This window comes from Papilio xuthus, unplaced genomic scaffold (assembly GCF_000836235.2).
Source record: "Papilio xuthus unplaced genomic scaffold, Pxut_1.1 DF824655.1, whole genome shotgun sequence".
Lineage (NCBI taxonomy): Eukaryota > Metazoa > Arthropoda > Insecta > Lepidoptera > Papilionidae > Papilio > Papilio xuthus.
Genome location: NW_013533994.1, coordinates 624,593 through 647,571, shown reverse-complemented (window position 1 = coordinate 647,571; position 22,979 = coordinate 624,593). Strand labels below are relative to the sequence as shown.

The window sequence follows — 22,979 nt, the reverse complement described above, 5'->3', positions numbered from 1 at the left end:
CTAAACTGACGTCATATTGCACACTCACACACACTCTGAAGAAAAACGTGTATTTTATGTCATCTCATTCCTAAAAATCAGCAGAACGCTTGACCGGTGCTACGTCACAACTGAAGAAGACAGACATGAAGAGGAAGTCTTTTTTAGTCACTCTATCAGTGTAGTGCTGGAGACTCTTTTCCTCCTTCAACCATTTATGATATGAATACGGAAGAATACCCGATTCCTGCATCTCTTTTCTGTACATTAAAGGTAGGCAACACGCCTGCATGTTATTTTCTTATCACAAATACCATGTGATGTCCGGCTTCTTCGTTGCCACCGTATTAATAGACAGTGCATCTTATCAGCAGGCAATTATGACTCAAGACTAAGGTAACGACCGTGTTACTTGCACAGATTACAGAATTATAATCCTGCAACGAGTTAGATCGCTTCTCTAAAGTTTTCTACTTCCATGTTCCCACGCGGTAACCATACAGTCTCGGCTCCTTAGAACTAATTAAAAACTTTCATTCGCCACCAGCGTAGGAAACAAGTAATTTAATAAGTCCAGATTGGTAGCGATATGTGTGATGTTAACAAACAAGAAAAACGTCCGCTTTTGTATCAACCGGCGTTTTAATGTGCTTAGTTGATAACCGAGAGCCGTGTATGGCGCTCGTGCATGCCGCACGAACACTCCGTAGCTATCGCGCGTTCATATTCTCACACATTTCTTAAACCAACTATTCATTAAAAATTCCTATATAATTTCATACAACTGTGTACTCTTTACTAAGTGTATAGAATCATTCAGCATCGGATCCAATATACTGAGAGAAATCAACAGAAACATCAAGAGAGTTACGAACAACAATTGATTCAAGGTAAGGCTTTCTTTATTACCTAGTATGCTCGTTGCCTAGCGCTTTGTACACGATCATTATACGGTCTAATGATCTTGCCTATTCAGTTCAAGTTAGTTAATTTAAATGACAAGTTAAAGTCAAGTTAATGTTTATTTAGAGGGAATCATTACCTTATGTCGTTGACTTATAACTTTTTTTTAAATATTCTAAACGAATTCTACAATAGGCCACATATTAACTGTATGGTATGAATACAAATTATTGTTGGTATTTTATGACTCGAGTATATTAACTATACGACCCGACGTTTGTTTACCTTTTGCTTGTATAAATTTGTTTGTTATGTGGTTCAAAGGAAGCTAGATCTTCTTTCTCTCTCTTATTAATATATTTGATATTGTTTCCTTACTTTTTTGGTCAATGCCATTTGTTAAAATACTTTTTACGGTGACATTATTCTGCATAACAAATTACTTATCGAAATATCGAAATCAATTTAAGTTTTATCTGAATTATACATCACAGTTACAGTAATTTAAAAATATTAAGGTTTCAATAGTTTTAGCTTTGAGAAGTATGTCTCAGGTTCGAATCTTAAATAATAACTCCTCTCTATAACTGTAGCTATTAAGTAGTTAACGTTTATATTGGACCTAATAAATATGTTCTCGTATTTCAAGGGATACGAAAATAGATAAATAAGAGGTAGTAGTAGCTACGTATATTATTATTTTTTTCATTGTAACCTAATAATCGTACAAAATATTTTAAATGGTTTTCGCAATTAGATTAAGGTATTATTCAATGGTTTAATCCGATAAAAATTTTGGTCAAGAAAAGTGCTAATAATGCGTAAAAGCATTCAACATTTAGCACGTACATTTCTTGCCATCGTTATTCAAAACACGTTCACTTACCAAGAAAAAGTTTCAATAAAAGATTTTGATTAGAGCTGTTCCATTTGTTTTAGTACAGGTTTTTTTTAAAAGTCTTATTTATAAAATCTTTTTATCAATCAGCTGAGTACTTTTGTAATTTTAATGTAGTGACGTACTTTTATTATAGTGTATTTCATATTGGGACCTTCAAAAGTAGAGTGAATAGGCACTTACTAAGCTAGCGCGTACCATCTTTCGACCAAATCTCCACTTCACCAGGTGGGATCGTGGTCAAGCGCTAGCTTATGAAACGTAAAAACAAAATAAAAAAGTGCAGTTTCACAATAAATAGAATTTTAAATGAAATTGGAGAGAATAAACAATTTAAAAGTGTATTCAACATAATGAACGCTTAAGAAAAGTATTAAATTTTGAATTTTTATTAAATTTTTAAAAATCAATTTACGCCAAACCAATAAGCCTGCTTATACCCCCAATGACACTCCGAGAAAGACTATAAATCGAATGACGCCTCATTCTTCCAATATCATGAAACTGTTTAGAATTTATGTTGATTTCAAATAGTAAATAAAACTTTTTGGCATTGCATTTTCATATCCTTAATCTTTATATAATATCTTTCATATATTTTTTATCTTAAAATTATTCAACTCCAGCAAATAAGACCGGTTTAAGGACAATACTGAAATGCTCTGTTAACCACAAAGTTTCTTACGTCATAAGACATATGATATATTGACTCGCATAAAAAGCAACATATAATAGACAAATACATTCGATGTAGTACAGACTGAGATGCAATTTCTTATTACAGGAATCTTGTTTAATTAACCGATACCTTTTGTATGTGCGTGAAGTACGTAGATATTATCTTACTTCTTACTAATATTATAAATGGGAATGTTTGGATGGATGAATGTTTGTTAAAAGAACATGTAGAATATAGCCTGGAAGAACACATAGATAAAATAAACTTAATAAGAAGCATCAAGTTTTTTTTATCTTTAAGCGGACTAAGTCGACAGCTAGAGTATGTCTGATAATATTTGGCTAGATTTCTCATAAAAACTATAATTCATTTAATAGTTATAAAAGACTAGTAATTTAATTCATATTTAGTCATCATTATGAAGTATTGAAATATCTTAAGTAATAACGTTGTGTTCATCACTTTTATTTTTTATTTAATACGTAAACAATAAATTTATCATAAAACATACTGAGAAAAAAGACTTTCACTGCCTTTGACATATAAATTGGTAACATCTCTACAGCGAAGTAGTATTTAAGGGCGTTCCTCAAATAAATTACACCAGAATGGTATAAAATAACAATTTAATCAGTATTCGAACCCATCCATTAAACATTTACATAGAAATGTTCTTTACGCAAACTAACTTGTATTGTTTTGAACATAATCAATGACAATCTATAAAGCAAATATCTTTATACAGCGTGTCCCAAAATTCAACGATAAGCCGGTACTGGTGTATCGCCAGATCGATAACTATATGAGGAAAAATACTAAAAAAATTCAACTCTTTTTGTTTAATAGTTACAGTAACTTTTGTAAAGCAAACAACTCTTCTATCATAATACAAATAACTTTAACGAAACGAAAAATCTAACCAAATTGTTATTATTTTATTTTACTTATCTAACAATGAAAAGTCTTAAAATAACTTATTTCCACAATAAATTACATCTCAGAGCGAAGATCGGTTTACAATTACTTAATTTTTGTTAGTATTTTACTCGTAACAACTTTAATGAGGTATCGTCTAAAAATATTAAACAATGCCATGAATGAAGTGGTTCAAATACCTCAATTAGGATCGCAACTCGCTAATAATGTATATTGCCATTTATTTGAGTAGTACTGACGTCATGGAGTCGTACAGAAAAATAGACATAAATAGCTACAGGGTTTTTATTAAGTACGAACACTGTATATACAGTATGGATTTTTTTCTGGTTCAAAAATATATACCTAAGTTTAATTCTATAGTATAAATTAGAGCTAATTTTTAATGTCTAAGTTTAATTGTTTAATTATTATTTGCAAATTCTCTTTAAAAGTTAAGTAGTTTTAATAAAATTTACAGATTTAAAGTACAGTGACATAGTTTCACAAATACGACATTTTCGGAACTAGGTAAGGATTTTAAACATTCAGATTTTATGTGGTCTAGAATTTCGTATGCATTGTACAACTGTGTAGTAGGAATGTAAAATATTGAATATATTACATTTAAAGCCAGAACATAAGTGCAGTATTTTACATCTGCTTTATAAAAAATGCGCTCACAATTTTATAATTTAAAATTTTATAATTTAAAATTTTATTTATTTAAAAAGATTAACAGCAAATTGATTATTATTAAATAGATAAAATGTTTATCTATGTTTTTTTTTTGTTATTGTTATGTGTTATTTACTGTTATTATAAAATATGTTATCGTATAAACTATTATGTAGTACTCTATGTGTATGGTGTCAAATTGGTTATATACTGTAAGGATGCTATGCAGTTGTTTTTAAATAAAAAAAAATTAAATCAATAGTTTTTTTTTGGAAGATTAGGAGGCAAATGCGCAATTGGAACACCAAGTTGTTCATCGATGCCCATGGACATATTTTAATAAAATATTGCAAGGAAACTACGGTAGTACTCTCAAAAACATTTTACCTTACCTCACGGGGCTAAAATGCTTGCTAATCGTGAACTTGAAACATTAGTAGTTTTATGAGGTCTATTTTCCGCAAATCCATGGTTAGCGCGTATTTTGCGTGACATGAAACACTAATCATTTAATTAAATTACTAATAAATTACTATTCCTAATAATATTTACTTAAGATATAAGACTAAGAAAAGGACATGCTTTAAAGAAGTTTACATAAACTTTTAAACGTATTCTATATATAATACTTTTAAGAAGCGACTCTTTTCTAACCTTGATCATCCATCATCATTATCCTTAATTGATAATTTCTCTCACTATGATAATCTTTTTAAATTTTATGTTATCTCTTTATTTGAGGACATAATTAAATTAAATTGATGACAAACAGGACATGCGGGTTAACGGATATCAAGTCATCAGTTCTTTGTATTTTATAGTTGTGTAAAATAACAAATGTACCAAAGTGACCCTAATGTTTTTACGATATCAACTAAGCTTAAATCTATACTAGTAGAACAGAACAGAAAGCTGACAATCGAAAAGTTTATTAAGAATAATATTAGGTGCGCAACTAAGTTCTCGCTTTTTTTTTCGATAAAAATATAACTTTATTATTAAAAAATGGTTACAAATGAATTCGATACTATTATGTATTTTAAATTGAAACGTAGAACAATACGCGTCAAATAAATTCTTTTCAAGCTGATGTGACTTGGAATCCTTTTAGAAAAGTTTTTTATTTCTTAAAATCACCATCAAGTTGGGCTTATCACATGCTCTCTAACTAAATTATTATCATCCTGTCCTTTTCCCTACTTGGTTCGTTTCTTGAATTTGTAAAATTCACTGTGGACGCCCTCAGTCCCACAACGGGGACATAGGAATTTAAGTCATGTCTATTTTCCTTACGTAGGAATGGCAGAATATGTTCTGCTCTTCCAGACATTTCCATCATATGTCATCTGGATTCACTTCCTTCGTTCACACTACATCTATATTGTTTTTAATTTTACATTCATCAACTGAATGTTTGATAAGAACAGCGTTCTATAACCAAGTAGATAAAGCCAATTAAAAGTATTACGTAGTACAAAGAAGTGATACAAACAAACATAATTAAAAGCACATTATGAGTCATGTTAAACTATTACACTCATGATATCCGAATTATCGCTGTTACTCAGTAAGCAGCTACGTAAAACCTTATCATAAACGATTTTCAAATTTGTTGAGAGACTACAGCTGTTATCTTATATTCGTTAAAACGTTTGTCTTCCCAACAGAAATAATTAAGTCATTTTCACGTAATTATTTAAAAAAAACTTTTACTGAAATTAATAAAAAAATTAAAAAATCACAGACGTCAAAAGACTTACAAAAATGCCAAAGCTCAGTTTTTGTAAGTTATAACATGGCTGTATAATTTATTTTTACCAATTGGAAAGAGTTATTTTATTTTCTACATAGCTTGGTTTCTTGAATTTTATGTGTTCCTAGGTAATAATCGTTATAACCACATACTGTTTTTGTTTTACTCAACTACAAATGACTAATAGCTTATACTACTAATAGCTTATACTCAGAATGATATAAATGGAGTTAGCTATTTCGGTTGTATTATCAACTATTCCCGAATGATACGTAGATACGACACATTTCCGTTTACGCGCGAGAGTCCGGTGCCTTATAAACAGATATACAAAAAAGCAAAGCACAAAGTTATATTATAAATATCTTTAAACGACTTTACAAAAATAAAAGCAATTACTTTTAAATTTCAAAGTAAACAACGGAAAACATTTGATTCATAAAATGTCTTATTACCATTCCTTTTCATGAGTTGATCTTTAGAGGTCGCAATGAACAGACGAAACATCTAAATTTAGCGACCTTTTGTAGTTCACAGTGTGTGATTATGTTTTTATGTATTGAGTTCCCTCTATTAAATGGGCGCTGTAAAAATATTATTGCGACAAGCAAGGGTACAAAGGTAGAGGACCAAAAAAAGTATGGAATGACTGTGAGAAAGAGGTTATGCGTATGTGTATGGACGAGTAGTACATAATGTGCCGACCCTCAATAGGGATAAGGGCAGGTTGATGATGATGATGCTGAAGGTTTTTGCTGCGGAAAGAAATACCAATGTCTTAGAAATATTTAAACGTTACGTACTATATGTATCCCTTTAAACAAACATTAAAATATCTTAAAAGTAAAGTTAAAAACGCTTTACAATAAAGTTCATATCGTAGAGAAAAATTTATTTTAATTCTCATTGTCAATTAAATCGAGTGACGACTGAAATTAAAGAGAATGCAGACTACGAAAGTATTGGCGATAAAATAAAAACGATTACTGTCAATTATTCACATGTCTCTCTGATGCATGCGCAATGCATTTATCTTTAAATGAGTCTATTTGTTTTTATAATAGTTTATATAAGATAAGCATGTTTGGAACTTGTACTATTGGTAACATCTCGTTAAGATAGATGATATGGAATCTACACAATCTGTTTTGTCCCGGGATATAAACCACATTCCCTTTCTATGTTCAACGTTTCCTTCTTCCCTAACCTCTTCAACAAACAACTAGCTTGTGAACGTAGAGAGCAATTTCATAAAACTAAGTGAACAAATCCTATAGCACACTTTCTCAAGAATTCTGCAATACAAAATATCATAAAAATTTCGCTGTTATCAAAACAGAGCGACGTCAGTGAACGTAAAGATGTACATTATGTTTACTTTTTACTACTATACTGTATCATTAATCGTTCTCATAACGCATCTCATATGTAGGGTTGTCACATCTCCTTGTTTTGTGCGTCCATGCTATGTCTCTGCCAAGTCGCTCATACTTACCCTAAAGTAGGAAGACTACGCCTTAGTCAACTATGCGGACCAAGTTGTTCTTTTTTCGGTTTGCATTGTATACATTCATTTGTGCTACGGGCATGACATCAATGTCAAAGGTCAGGTCAAAGTGGCTGATCTGAAACAACTCACTATATGTCATTTTTACCTTTCGCTATGGATCAAAGAACATCGCTCTCTTTCGAGACGTCTTTTTTCCATCATTCGGCGAGGAGTTGACATACTGTCGCTTTTTGTCCCCAGGGTTTTACGTTTATTGCAACTTGCAGCCCTATCCGCATGTCCGAACCTCAAAGATCCCGTATGGTTTATCTTAGTCTTGCATATATAGCTATCTCCATCTTTACATTGTTGCGTTTTATTCTTCGTATAATTCATGTCACCGCATTGGTAAAATTAAACTGGTCCATCGTACGCTTCAACTGTATATTATATTGTAAGATATAAATTTTTCTTGTTTATTTCTAAGATGGATGAGAATAACTTTATTTTTAATGTTGGTATTACTTGAAAACTTTAAAATATCCACAGATACCTTTTGCCTCATTTACCTACCAAATGAAGTTTAAGGCTACCTTTTAATATTTAACACTTTTAGCACTTCCTTGAATACAATCAATCTTCCTTAATATTCTGTAGAATTCTAAATATGAAATCATTATTATTTGAACAAGGTCTCAAGACCCAATTTAAGTGTTGCTTGCTGAAGAAGTTATTAGCATACTTATTATTCAACAGTTCGCGTTACAACGTGACCTAAGAAATGTCAATCAATAAGTAATAAAATGTCGAAATATTGCACCTGTAATGAAACAAATCGTTTCCCACATGAACGACGCATGACTCATTGCTGTGATTGAAGCGAGCAAGTAATAAAATGGATATTGTAGATTTTACTGCCCTCTGTTGACAAAAACAAGTTTACGATCTGTATTGAGAATGCCATTTGAAAATATTACAAATTTTAACTGACTACCTGTACGTACTAAAAAACGATGAAATATATTTTTGTCAGATTTACTATATCTTTGACAACAAATAAATAACGATTAAAGGAACAACTACATAATTAGCTTCTTTTATATTTTCCTATAAGCAATCAGCTGTTTCCGGCTAGTTGGTCCATCAACGGAAATTTTACTCATTATTCGGAATTCATATAATCAATCTGCGAAATGGGAAAAACTCCCTTTGGGCCAATCGGACTACTTTAATCGGATCGAACAATCAAACAATCGAACCCTAAACTTCATACGACCTTTCCAAAGCGAAACAAACTGTTAAGATTTGGTTAAACAAACCGTTAGTTTCCTTGTATGATTTTATTTTTATCTTGTCATCGAATGTTGTAATTAATCGAGGTGTCCATTAATCGATCATTCCGATCCAGTGATCCGTAGAACATCGTCGCACTCGTCTTCTTTAACATACACGGACAAATAACATTTTATAAAACATGCTCAACTTCTATCATCGTTACTGAGACAAATCAAGGACAGCCGTAATTTAAGCAAGAAAAATTTGTACTTTTAAATTTAACAATGTGTGCTAAAAATGCAATAAAAAAATCACACATTAATTTATTTATTTCTCAAGTCGGTACTATGCACAACATCGTTTTCATAATTAATTTGCTAACTAGTACACTAGATTTTTAATTTTTATAGTATACGGTGAGCTAGAATAAGGATGGACTTATAGAAACAAATGGCTGCGACCGTAGACAAAGGGATCCAATCGTGTCATCGATCGAGAATGCTCAATTATGATTAAAAATTAATATTTAAATTAACTTTATTGCTTTGACAATTAAAAGATGGCGATTGTAATGTCATTTGTAACCGCAGTTTCCAATGATCGAACAAAAAAACAATACCTATCCAACATATTGTTATCTCAATTTTATGCAAAGAGAATAAGAGGGATCACTATATTTTTGTACGAGTATCCTAGTAGTGGAAATGCAAATTGCAACTTTACGACTCAAGAGATAAATAATTCTACATTAAAACGACCCACAAAGGAAATATTAAAAGCAAATTAAACCTTTACATAACTGCATAATAACTATAGTTAAAGGTTTTTTAGCTGAATATAGTTCTAGTGTGTTAACTTTAAACATTTATCAACGCTGATAAAATCTTTCGGGATAACCCATTCAACCCTATACAAAATTATTGCAAGGATTTCGCAATGTGTTTTAACCGTAAAATATTTTATATCTTGTACAATCAGAATTTATTTATTCAAATTTTTGTACCTGTGTTTAAAGTTACAAAAAATTAGCAACAATGCAATGTCAATAATACGCCTTTTTGAAAAGGGATAAGTTATTAAAATTATACACAAGCAATATTCAAACTGTTCTTAACTTTCTAGAATAAAAGTAATATTAACAGTTGTTAGAATCTTGGATATAAATACTATTCGTATTGTGTAATGCAGCTTCTCTTTAGTTAATGGATTCAAGATCAGTGACCGGTCCCCGCTCGTAAGGGAACCAGAATCCGTTACGATGAAATAAACATTGCGCGTAAAGACAAGAATAGAAAACAGGTACACTTTACGATATTTCATAGTTCTTAAACAGCTGGTTTTACGATTATAGATTTTATTGTTAATAGCATAAGGCATTACTCTTGTATAAATGAACCGTACGTGTTCCATTTAACGGTTACGTTAAAGGCAGGCCATTATGATTCTGTGTAGACAAACAGTTTTGTCGTGTTTATGCACCAATGAGTGCTTATATTGGTAATATCTCATTTACATAATGCACTTTGTCACAGGTGTTTCTTAGAAGCATCGTTATTTTATACATTTATTTGGGTTAGTATAATAACAGGCATCAGATGAATTAGTTCCTTTTTCATACTACTAACGCCATCTATTGAAAAAAAATATCATGTAAATTCCCAGGCCCATACCAAAAGATTTTTGCATCAATATATGTTAAAACGTGACCCTGTTCGTCATTACTGTTGTACATTTCTTATCAAGTCTACGTATTTATGTCTCATCGCGATACGTGGAACGAACTAAAGCCCTTGGCCCATTAATGCTTCCAATTCGTACATTCCACTGATAAGCTCGTGTAAAAAACGAATCGATGTAATACATTAATTCAGCTTTATTGTTTTCCCACATTAAAAAAAACGTGCCATTCGTTGCACTGATGATTTTTTTGTTTTTTTTTGCATTGAACAAAACATAATCAATTGGAAAAATTTCTACACTTTTGAGAAAACCATTCTATCCCAAGGTAACATAAGTTTAATTTATTACTTGTATTTTTTAACTTCGCGCGAACGAAGCCGCGGGCACCTGCTATTCTTTTATAATGTTAAATTCTGATTTCATAAATGGTAAGAATTTATTATGATACCTAATCGGGTGGTAATTAAGAAGCAGATTTTTATCAGAAGTCAAACGATCAATAAGTTTGCAGGCTATTGCGAAAATTAAATCGGAAATAAGTAAGATTTGTCCTTTAACAATGTATCCATACAACACTGACGATAAATAGCAGGTGAGTATCTTTTTAGTTGTTTTATGTGAGATGTATATGATTTTTTTTAAATGGAGATAAATGTATGTCAATTTGTAAAGAAATATTTTTTATAAACTACCTCCATTCAAGGGTGAAATACGAGGAGACACAAAATCCAATTAGGAACTCTTGTTGGCGAGGTTTTTGGCTCGCGATTTATGCTCGAGGTCGCACCGATAAAGGGTTTATGTATCCATGTTGGTTTTATTTTAAAAATACCCATAAATTGCAGCGTTGCATTAAGCATATTTATTTTACTTACGCCAGCATTGTTAAAATTACGAGAGAAATGTGTGACAACAAAAGTAATAAAATGTTTCAAGCAGAAAAATAAATTATCTGTCTCTTATGTTCCTTAAACATATTAAAATATGTTGTCCTTCAATAAATTAATTTAAACGTGTGCGTTTTTTATACCATAAATTTTACACTATCACATTACTAATTTTATAAATGCGAATGTTTGGATGTATGGATTGATGGATGTTTGTTAGAAGGTATCTCCAGAACGACTCAATGAATCTTGATGAAATTTGGCATAGATTAGAACGAAGTCTGGAAGAACACGTACGGTACTACTATTTTCTTTAATTCCGCTCGGACACAGTCGCGGTTGACAGCTAGTTCTATATAAAAATGGTCAATACTTTATGATGAAACTCCACTTATATGCAACTATTAAGTTGAACATTTGAATATAATGAAGTTGAACTAATGATTCACCGTTTATTTGCATAGATATTTTATGACAATACAACTTATCAGTTGATATCGTACAATGATAAAGCGTATAGTCGATCAATGTTGATAAATAACATAACCGTTAGCGGAACTGAAATAGTGTTACACTCAGAATCATTTACCGTGGGGTTTTGAGACGAAAACCCCCTTTGACATCAAATATATTGTTATATCTGTTTTGTCAAAGAACATCAAAGATCTCAGAAACGCACTATTTAAAATGTATTAATTAGAAACATATTTCTTAAGTACCTAAGTATAGTTTTATAGGCTTAAAAATAACTCAATGCCTTCCAATCCACAGCAGTGAAAGCGTAATTTATAATATGGGTTACAAGTACAGTCCTATTTTGTACCTAGCTGCAGTTAGACTCAGTGCGGTGTAGCGACGTGTTTTTGAATATTAATATTCTTGCACATTCATTATCCATTCTGTGATACAATTTTCCCACACAATATCCAGCCTTGCCAAGAAATACGTGGAAATTAAATTACATTTAGCGTCGCAAATTATACTTAGTGCGATTCACATGTATGTAATATTTTATTTAGCTCCTAACCTTATATAAGCCTCTGATTACTTATCGAAATATTATGTGGGTTTACTATGTTTGAGTATATTCCTAACTTTCTCCGAACTAAATCAATCGATTGGTTTCTCGAATCGTAGCTTGATTTGGATAACCAAGTATTGCCTTTATTTTAATATAAATATTTACTCTGAATTTAACGATGGAAATTCACTTATAAAATTGTATGTGTTAATCCAGATCCAATTTCCTGCAACAGTATAAGTGCTTTTTTCTGTTTGTACCAGAAAAAAAACAACCTTCAAGAAAACAATTTTCATCACTCTTAAGTATATTAACTTTTATTTTAATTACTGTCTAAATGATGGGCCATAATAGTTTTCTATAAATATATTATTCTTTAATAAAAATTAATAAATATGCTACATATGGTATACATATGTAACCTCAAAAAGGTCATCAAAGCTTCAGAATAAATTATCAAAGAAGCATCTCGATGTAACGTGATACTAGCATTGACTCATGGGCCCATAATGTTACATCTGAAATTTCCTCAAGCGGCTTCGATTGAGTATTCCAGTGACAACGTTTATCAGTAGCATTGATCGAGTGAATTAACATTACAAACGCAGCGGGAGCCAGGGTCATCATCGCTTCGATCGGATCCTACGCTGCCTGCGTGGCATTTTTATTAGTGATCTAGATAAAACTTAATTCCTAAGTCTCACAACAATATCATTAGCATATTTTACTTAGTTAAAATATGACCCATCACTTTAGTCACTTACCTATTATTTTACTAGCGGTCGTTATCGAATTTCATCACCGCAGAATTTGAAAAAAGTAATATAATGTCTGCATGCATCAGCTACTTTCCCGTTAAAGTCCAGTCAAAATCGTTTCTGTGATTAGGAAAAACGCGGCCTTGCGAACAGACGTACAGAAGGCAGACGGATAAAAAAAAATGTTTTTTCGTAAACAGCAACGCAAATACATTATGTGTACGATTATTTTTCGATATGACTTACAGACACTCACACTTACTATGTTTTTAGTATATCTAAATTAACTACGAATTTCCCCATTAATCATTGCTTTGCAGTGGTAATTACCCGAATCCGTTCCATTAAAACTATCGGTTTTAAACCATTTCGAGGAATGTACATAAATTGAAAGATAAAATTAGTTGCGTATTTTTTTTTACTTATTTATTTTATACATCCTTGGAAATAATTAAAGTTTAATGTTACCCATGTACAAACCTGTATAATACATAAACTATTAATAAAGACAAAGAAAACTGCGAACATAAGAAAATTTAGCGTGGGATCATAGATTTCCAAAAAAAGATCGACGATTATAACGATATAGCATTTTATTTTCAACTACTGCTACGTAATAATGCAAAAATCCATTAACACCGCATGATGGAGTTTTTATTCTATAAATAGTTATTATTATAATTATATTGTTCACGTAACTTGATCGATTAAGGAAAACTTGATTATTAAAAAAAAACTTAAAACAAAAAACAACATGAATAGAAACACTTGATGAAATAGAGATAAAGATATCGTCTATCGAAGATACGAGAAAGTAATTAGTGACTTTATACAATTAAATTTGCTGGAAGAAAAACCAATAATACCGTAGGATGAAAATGTTGAGAAGAATAATGAAACACCGTACAAAAATATATTTTTATCCAGTCAGATTCTTTCTTCTAATATAAAAGAAGATAACAGTATATTTAATTCTTTTCCTACAAGATTAAAAGACGTTTGGCAATTCTATTTTATAGCATTTAGAATAGATCACATTGTACACGAACAATCAAGACATCAACGACAACTATTCAATTGCATTGAACAAGACTTTCAATAGGCAATATACCCACGACATACTTACAGTGTCCTGGATATATACAATCAATTTCTAATAACGTCTTGATGATTGTTACAATTGCGCTAAAAGAACATGATCATGAAGGAAGTGAAAAATAGAAGATAGCTCAATTTTAAGGACGAATGATGCAGGCGCCATAGGACCGGGCGTTGTGGCAATCGATGGGGGAGGTCTACGTCCAGCAGTATGATTTTTGGGTCAATATTTGTATATTTAACTAGCTATCGCCGTCTCCGCCCGCATAAAATGAAAAAAATATATTTTTTTCCCGGCAATTATTCGAATTTTTGGCGCCGTAAAACCATCTTTGAACTTTAACGAACATTTAAAAAAAAAGAATTGGCCGAATTGGTCCAGGCGTTGTTGAGTTATGCGCTTACCAACACATTTTGCGATTCATTTTTATATTATAGAAGATTACACAATATATAAAAACAGTACAGATTTAAAGCTGTACCGTTTTAATGAACTCAGAATTGAATAAACTGTAGGCGACTTCTCGCTTTTTGTGTCTTTTCGTTCATCAGACTTGTCATTCTTTTGTAGTAATGAGTTTATTTGTAACATTAGTAACGCGTCACTAAGATAATGACCAAATTCTTTTTGGGTATTTGTTCTATACGTACATTGTTCTTAGCGTAATCTCTTTGTTCAACTACTTAAAGAGACATTCGTCTTAATCTGCGCGTAACTTTACTCATTGTCTTATTTCTTTTGTTCTTTTATAAATTTAATATTATATCTTCCCATATACAGACCAATACCAGAATAGTTAGTAAATTAAATAAATATGAACTAGGAAGAAATACGTATCGAATATCAGCTCAGTTCTTTTGATAAATCGGTCAGGATATTCTATAGGACCTACTCCAACTCAACAGGACATAATTTCATGTCTTCTATTCAACAGAAAACAGTTAATCATAGAAATAATTATGAGTTCTAAAAAGTAATACATTACTTTATTATTTAGTTTTACATTAGTATTAAAAAAAAAATTTAGCTACAAAATAAGAACTAACGTAATGATAATCTCCAAATTTAAGGACTCTGAAATGCTGGTCACTTTATCACTAAATCTCGTCCATTCCTAACATGTAAGACAAGACAATACGTCTCCTATAAAGCTAATTGGACATTGTGTGTTTGGTGTATGTTACATTTTCTTTGTCATTTTATCTTGTGATCTAAGAACAGAATAATTAGTGAAGTAATATAATTATTTACATTTATATACATTAAAGAATAAAGCCATTGCTGTCATCTATGTGATTAATTTTTAAATTGCCCTTGAATTGATTATCAAAATCATCATTATTCTTTTTCAGATAGGGGCTTCAAAAGAATTAAGATGGCAATCGGATGGAAGGAGAATTCAAGAGGGCAACAACATAGCAATACATGTCACTCCACCCGATGGCGAAGAAGATGACGAGATGGTACCGCCGCTGCGTCCGCGCAGAAAGCTGAGCAGCCCGCTCAGTGGCATGCCCAATGCTGAAGGCGGCCTAGTCGGACCTGGTGATTACCACAACTATTTTAAGCCACTTTACCACGAGAGCAGCACAGTAAGGCAGAACAGTAGGACCATATAGAACTGCTACTTCATTACCATAAAGGTTAATGCTGCAATGTGCTGCCCTGGTGGGAAATCATCCACCATCCTATTATTAGAAATATTCTACTAATCGTCTGATACGAAAACCGTTCACCGTAGCACCTCGCTCGCTGTCACCTCTGGATCGTACAAGAAGACGATTCAGCACGATGGTTTCGAGCGCGGCAGCGGCCGCAGTGTCCCGCCGGCTGTCCGCCACCATAGGCTGGTGCCTCGCTTCGCCGACACAAGTCAAACCGCAAATAGTCCGACAAGGACGTGCCTTGTGCTTGCAGTACATTAAAACCCAAATTAGGAGATCATCTATATGCCCAAACAAGGTTCGTTGTTAATGTAGTTAAGTCAGTCAAAAGTCAAAAAAATACCAGTTTCGATAGGTGCATGTTTACCTACCGCCCCTGAAAACAGAGATCGATAAGGATGAACTAGAATCTCAAATAAACAAATAATGTGTAATTTTTTTTTCAGCAAATAGTAATGAAACGTGTCCAACAAATGCTGGAGACGGAGTGCGGAGAGGAGGCGTCGGCGAACCTGGAGAGCGGCGTGCTGGCGGCGCTACGGGCGTTATGCGCGGCGCTCGAACGCAAGCAGCCCGATGCGTTCCGCCACATCGCGCGTCAAGCCACGCGCGCTCCCGCCACCATGCTGCGCTCGGACGTTGCACTTGCTGAATTGGCGCTAGCCCTCGCCAGGCGGGTCACCAGAGAAAACATCACCTGGTCTAAGGTGAAATATGATAAGCATTAAATCCATATAATTAAAATTATAGAAGAGATTAGAAGTTTATTTTCTTACTTAATTCCTTCCTCCTTTCCTTTTATTTCTACTCCTTCCCCCTCACCTCCGACGGACGAAGTCGGGGGCACAACTACTACTGCTATATTTTTCTTATTCCTAAACTTATTATTGCTATGTAAAATTACATTTGTATTTAATGAAATAAATAAAATCTTAATATAAATATAATTTAAGATAGCAGCTGTGTACTGCATATGCGGGGCATTGGCGCGAGAGGCCGCTGAAGCGTCGGAAGGCGAGCCGCCGATCGAGCTAGTGGCCGCGCCGGCCGCCGCTATTGCTGATGTACTGCACGAAGAGACCGGCTCTTGGATTGCTGCTCATGGGGGATGGGTGAGATCCAACAATTTACTTCTATGGACAAAATCTATTTTAATATATTTATACAAATTTTTATTTCTATTGGCTGCCTGTCAATAAAATAACCCATATCATTGGCCACAGTATAGCACTAATTTATGTCAAGTCCTTATGTAGTTTTTCTCTTACAGAATGGTCTGATAGAACGATTACGTGTTAGCGACCGTGACCAACGATCCGAGAAGACCCTGCGTGTTATGGTGTCATTCTTCATAACGGCATGTCTGTTGTTACTACTCCTCAGATGGGCCAACATCCTGCTGACCTCCCCCAGAGACTACATTGTAGAAGACATTTAATTATTCTAAATTGAGATTGTGATACGTGTAATAGTGTTACAAAAATAAAAAATATATTTTTATAAATGTATACTTAAACTTAATAAAATAAATAAGTAGTGATTATTAAGTACACGATTATTAGTCGCAAGTTATACGCTTAATCTTTACTAATAAATATTGTAAATGCCATCAATGTGTTGTCATTAGTATGACTTGTTTCTTGACTAATTTATTGGATGGTACCAATATTTAAAAAATAAATCCGTTCTACTTTTTTGCTTGTGCCAATTGACTAAAAATATAATTAACATTTTATCTTTAAAATCATATTAATTTCGTTGTAATGATTTAAAATTAATTAGCTGTTATAGCATACATATTTTAGTTCATAATATATTTCTTATGTTATTTCTTTTTGTATTGACTAAATAAAATCGTGCGTTTTATCTCTTTTCTCCTCACGTTTACATAATTTTTGCGAGCGTTTGTGAGCGTTTCGACAGCTTTTATGAACTTAGAATTATCTTGAGATTTTGGACAGGGATAAACTTCAGTATATTATAATGGATACGTTTCCGTCGTCGTTCGCCTCATTGTCTTGTTCATTACGAGTATATCGATATACATAATAACTGCAAATTCAAGGTTAGATTGTCCATCTTTCAGAATAAAGTAAGTTTACGGTAAATCTGCGTCAGGGCTATAAATCCTTCTAGATGCACTACCATAGACAACAAAATACGTTTATCTATTAATCGTATGAAAACCTTCACATGCAAGTGACACACATATTTGTTATTTAAATTAAACCTCCCAACAACTTGTACATGTAAGATACTGAAATCTTATGTTAATAAAAACAGCATGGAAATGAAGGATAATTTGCTAAGTCTTGCTGAATATTAACACTTGTAAATTTTTGTAACTGGAACACACAACTAGTAAATATAACATACAACATAAGATGATACTAAGTACCTTTGTACTTAGTATGTTTCACATCTATGAACCCTAAGATTGATATAAAGCATAGAAAAATTCCTAACTCTACACAATTTTTAACTAATAAAATCTTTCTAGTACAAAACCTCGATGTTGCATTATTTATTTGGAAAAACACTTGCTACACCTATGGAAATAGATTATTTAATTCTTTTAAGTTTTATTTTTATTTTTTCCCTCTAATGCCCACTCATCTTCATATTATCTAAGCTTATATTTACTGATTAGCACAATTGTAAAGGAGAAAATTTACAAATAAAATGTAGATAAGGCAGAAAGTGAAGTGAGCGAATTTCGATTAACGGTTTTCGTGGCGAAGAAAAGAGTTATGAGATCTCTAAAGAGAGTTTCGTTCTAGCAGAGTTTATGGAAAAATAATGCTAATAAGTGATAATGGATTGCCTAAACAAAGACTCGAATGATAGATCAATTTAAAACACAAAAAGTTGTATCGTTTCCACGTGGAGTTGGACTGAAATCAAACTAGATAAAAATAAACATTAGATATTTAGATGGGGCAAAATAGTAGAGCTGAGCTGAGCAGCTTAAAAACATCGAATAAAGTGAATAAATCGATTGGGACTTAAAAATTATGTGAATCGAGACTTAAAAATATATCACTACTTGACGATATTAAAAATGTAGCTGTTATGCATTTGTTGCTAAAAATGTATTTAAATTGATAACTAAAAGAATTTATCTAATAAAACGTTTATTTTTTATAGTCTGTTGACCTAAACCTGTTTTTAAAATTCCCATTTACTTAATCTGTGGGCTGAAATGAAGTGAAACAATTGAAAGAAATAGACATGTTAAGACGGATTATTAATCCACATTAATAATTTAGCAGACAATTGTTTTTACTGAAAGTGTGTTAAATTGTTTATCCACACGTGAGTTGCATTATAAACGTGATATAAATATACATGCTGTTAAAATTAAATAAAAAAGAAACGTCACATTGTATAGCGCTGTTGCCATTACAATCAACGAGAGAGACAGAGAGATCCTGATATTTTATTTGTCACTTCATATCGCATTCTCTAATTCCCAAAACCATTTTTCAACAATCCACATATTCGTGGATAAAGATTGATTTGTTATTCATTCAATTTTGTGATTTGAGTGAATAAATGCTAAAGGTCAAGCTTACGAATCATTATCTCATATTACATTAGAAGATCAGTTGCCCACAATTGTGTTTTCAGATGTGAGAGTAACAATGAAGTATTATTGTAAATGAAAGCAAAGAAGTGTTGAATTAGGTACTTTGTCAGTTGAAAACATACGCAGTGAGCATGTTAAAAAATACGTTACCGAAGGACAAACCAGGCAAGATGAGGATCAGAGCCTTTCCTGTAAGTACACATATATTTACCATCAACATTTCTATGTCGTGTTTTGTAAATAACAATATTGTTAGTCATATTACTGTATACTGTATTTCTATAAGTTAATAGTCAATCTATATTAAGAATAAATAGATGGCAACCAGACTTGGTGAAAAATAACTAGCGATTGTTATCTCAATTGGGTTAAGAGACATTAACTTTATTGTAAAATGATATTATAAATTTTCATGTGTTTACTACCTATACTTTTTCTTTCCTAAAGATTTTTCATTATTGCAAGAAAAAACTTGATTTGAATGTGATCTCTGAAAGTCTTTCAAGAGGTTCAACTACCAAAACACATGTAGAATTTTTTTTTCAAAGAGACAATCTATTTCTACCCCTCCAATGAAAAAGTTATATCTTATATGGGATCTTCTTGTAAACTTCTTCATTAGTGTATCGCAATTTTGTACCAGATATTCAACAGCAATTTTCCGATAACTTTTCCCAGATGGGTCATCAAGGGCACTGTTAGTCTGTTGAATTAGTTTAAATTTAATACTATTACTAACATGAACAATACTGATTACATCACATCGCAGTGAGATTGCAGTTATACTTTTTTATTCATAAAGAGATTATCTGACTAAGTTAATTAATGTTTGCTTTGATCCTATAAATATTGTTCAGATTATTTTTGGTTAAGCTATTTATTTATTTTTGAAACTGAAATACTGAAAGTAATATTAATAACTTCATGGAGCTCTTGTTTACGAATATGAATTACTTTATATGACCTACTTTTGTTGATATAAAAAATGAATTACATAAATATTCTATTATATATCTAAATTGCATTGTGGTCTAAAATTTATATGATACACAAAATACAAAACTACCCAATTTTTGAAAATAAAGTGAACCTAATTAAATCTGTTTATATAGACCAATTTTCTTGTCTAAATTTCAGTTTAATTTCGTTTTTTTTTTGTATATTGTAAAATATAAAATACAGGCTAAAAAATAATATTTTTGATTGATTTATTTATTTGTAATTATTTTAACAATGTTATTGTCATTTATATCTTTGATGTATAAATGACATAAAAATTCAAAAAAGGAAAACAAACATTTGTAAGCTGCAACAAAATTTTTGTGTTCAATATGTCACAATCATAATAATTTTTGACAACAGTGGAAATCCAAACATTCTATAAAATAGTATTTGTTATATCAATGTTTGTATTTGCATCTAGTTATTTATACAATTTTGCATAACATTTAGTAAATAAGTAACACAAAATGACAAGAAAATTTCAAGTGTGGAACTATTCTGAACCATATTATCAAATGTATCCAGATACATGGGTGGGTATATTGTAAAGAAATAAGAATATTTATAAAATTATATATCAAACTGTAAAGTCTTTCGTTCAGAAAACTCATGCTTTTTAGTGTTTGTGTATGATATATGTTTTTGAAGTATAAACTTTGTAGGTATTGTTAAATAGTATGGTTTTTACAGATGACAATGGATGAGAAGTATGTAGAAAGTATATGGAGCTTACTAAAGAATGCAATACAGGAAATACAAAAGAAAAATAATTCGGGACTGTCATTTGAGGAGCTCTATCGAAATGCCTACACTATGGTCTTGCACAAGCATGGGGAAAGGCTGTATACAGGCTTGAAAGAAGTTGTTACTCATCATCTCGAAAATAAGGTATGTTTTAATTATTTATTAATTTTATAATTGTACTAGCCGTTGCCGTGTCCGTCTGCGCGCAATTAAAAAAAAATAACTAGTAGCCTATGTGTTCTTCCAGACTATGTTTTTTATATTTATGCTAAATTTCATAGTGCTCCATTAGTAAGATTACAAAAGTTAATTTTCATGGTTATGTCAAATAAGATCTTAAATATTGTAGTAATTTATTCTGAATTTAAATGTTAAAAGAGTGCTATGTTTACATTTTTTGATCAAAAATTTAATTATGTTCAGTGAATGCCAGTTATCAATCTTTTGTAGGGCTAAACCTCATAAGCTCTTATTTTAGGTACGGGAAGATGTGTTGCACTCCCTTCACAATGGCTTCTTGCAGACCTTAAACTATGCCTGGACGGACCATCAAACAAGTATGGTAATGATCCGGGACATACTTATGTATATGGACAGGGTATATGTGCAGCAAAATGATGTTGATAATGTTTATAATCTTGGACTCATCATCTTCAGAGATCAGGTATGTTCATGAGACAATTATCATAATTTTGTAATTATTATAATTTAGGGAAATAATTTGGTTATAACCTCTAAACAAGTACATGCAGTGACATCGGGACTAAATATGAGCCGATTTGTATGTTTTCTGAACATGTCTAAGGCTGATGTAGTGAAAACTTGTATTGTGCAGTGTTTACACCATACAACAGTGACTCTTTTGTGATTAATTAACTAAAATATGTAAAAAAAAATGTAATATAAATATTTGTCACAATCAATTCATTGGGCTTTATTGATAGAAGTAAAAAGTGATAACTTAATTATAAGCTAATATTTTTTAATCTATGTTCTTGTCCTATGTTATACACTTGTGGGTTTTGTTATTGTGTAAGAATTGGTGTTTATTGTGTGCAGGTAGTAAGATACGGGTGCATCCGCGACCACCTTCGGCAAACGTTGCTGGAGCTGGTGGCGCGCGAGCGGCGCGGCGAGGTGGTAGACCGGCTGGCCATACGCAACGCCTGCCAAATGCTCATGGTGCTCGGCATCAACTCGCGCTCCGTCTACGAGGAGGACTTCGAGAAGCCCTTCCTTCATCAGTCAGCTGAGTTTTATAGAGTAAGATCTCTCTGTCTCATGTTCTATTGTGGTATTTCATTATCTTTCGTCATCCTGTACATGTTAATGATGTACGATAAAATACTGTTAACGTTATCTGGATTCTTCCTTCCTTCTGTAAAACTTTCATATCTCTGTCATTTCCTTTACAATACGCTAATTTAAACAATTCATTGAAATTATTTATCACTGAACTACCTTGAAAGATATTTATATTTCGATTCTCTTATCCAATATCCATAATATGATAGTACAAATATCTATAATGTGTGTACGTTTGTGTATATAGATGGAATCTCAAAAGTTTCTGGGGGAGAACAGTGCGGCGGTGTACATAGCCCGCGTGGAGGCCCGCATCGGCGAGGAGGCGGAGCGCGCGCGGCACTACCTCGACGAGACCACGGAGCCCCGCATCGTTGCCGTGCTCGAGCACGAGCTCATCGAGCGCCACATGAAGACCATCGTCGAGGTGATGATTAATGCCCTCCATTCCAACACAGATTTTGCCTAGCATTGTACTTTGATGTTCTGGCTAAGGTCTTCCGTTATAATAGTCTCTATAATAAGTTTGAATTTTGTGTGGCAAGATGGAGAACTCTGGCGTGGTGCACATGCTGCTGCACACGCGCACGGCGGAGCTGGCGTGCGTGTACAAGCTGATGGCGCGCGTGCCCGACGGCCTGCGCACCGTCGCCGACGCCGT

General features: G+C 32.5%; 2 protein-coding genes across 5 annotated transcripts in view; both read left to right on the top strand.

The window, feature by feature from the left end:
- The window catches only part of LOC106127531 (uncharacterized), a 46,664-nt gene extending 29,319 nt beyond the window's left edge, over positions 1 to 17,345 (top strand). For 2 of the 4 annotated variants that reach the window (XM_013325622.1, XM_013325623.1), the window contains 5 exons: positions 15,367 to 15,559; positions 15,756 to 15,976; positions 16,125 to 16,385; positions 16,632 to 16,790; positions 16,949 to 17,343. In XM_013325622.1, the coding sequence (XP_013181076.1) occupies positions 15,475 to 15,559; positions 15,756 to 15,976; positions 16,125 to 16,385; positions 16,632 to 16,790; positions 16,949 to 17,116 (894 nt within the window). In that variant the 5' untranslated portion in view covers positions 15,367 to 15,474 and the 3' untranslated portion in view covers positions 17,117 to 17,343. Of the gene's footprint in view, positions 1 to 615; positions 870 to 15,366; positions 15,560 to 15,755; positions 15,977 to 16,124; positions 16,386 to 16,631; positions 16,791 to 16,948 lie in introns of those variants that run through there. The other 2 variants (XM_013325621.1, XM_013325624.1) reach the window with 2 other exon arrangements.
- Positions 17,346 to 18,858: 1,513 nt separating this feature from the next.
- Positions 18,859 to 22,979, top strand: part of Cul3 (cullin 3) — an 8,348-nt gene continuing 4,227 nt past the window's right edge. Inside the window, exons 1-7 of the mRNA XM_013325514.1 lie at positions 18,859 to 18,993; positions 19,309 to 19,458; positions 20,960 to 21,157; positions 21,492 to 21,677; positions 22,073 to 22,276; positions 22,566 to 22,745; positions 22,864 to 22,977. Of these exons, the coding sequence (XP_013180968.1) occupies positions 19,399 to 19,458; positions 20,960 to 21,157; positions 21,492 to 21,677; positions 22,073 to 22,276; positions 22,566 to 22,745; positions 22,864 to 22,977 (942 nt within the window). The 5' untranslated portion in view covers positions 18,859 to 18,993; positions 19,309 to 19,398. The remainder of the gene's footprint in view (positions 18,994 to 19,308; positions 19,459 to 20,959; positions 21,158 to 21,491; positions 21,678 to 22,072; positions 22,277 to 22,565; positions 22,746 to 22,863; positions 22,978 to 22,979) is intronic.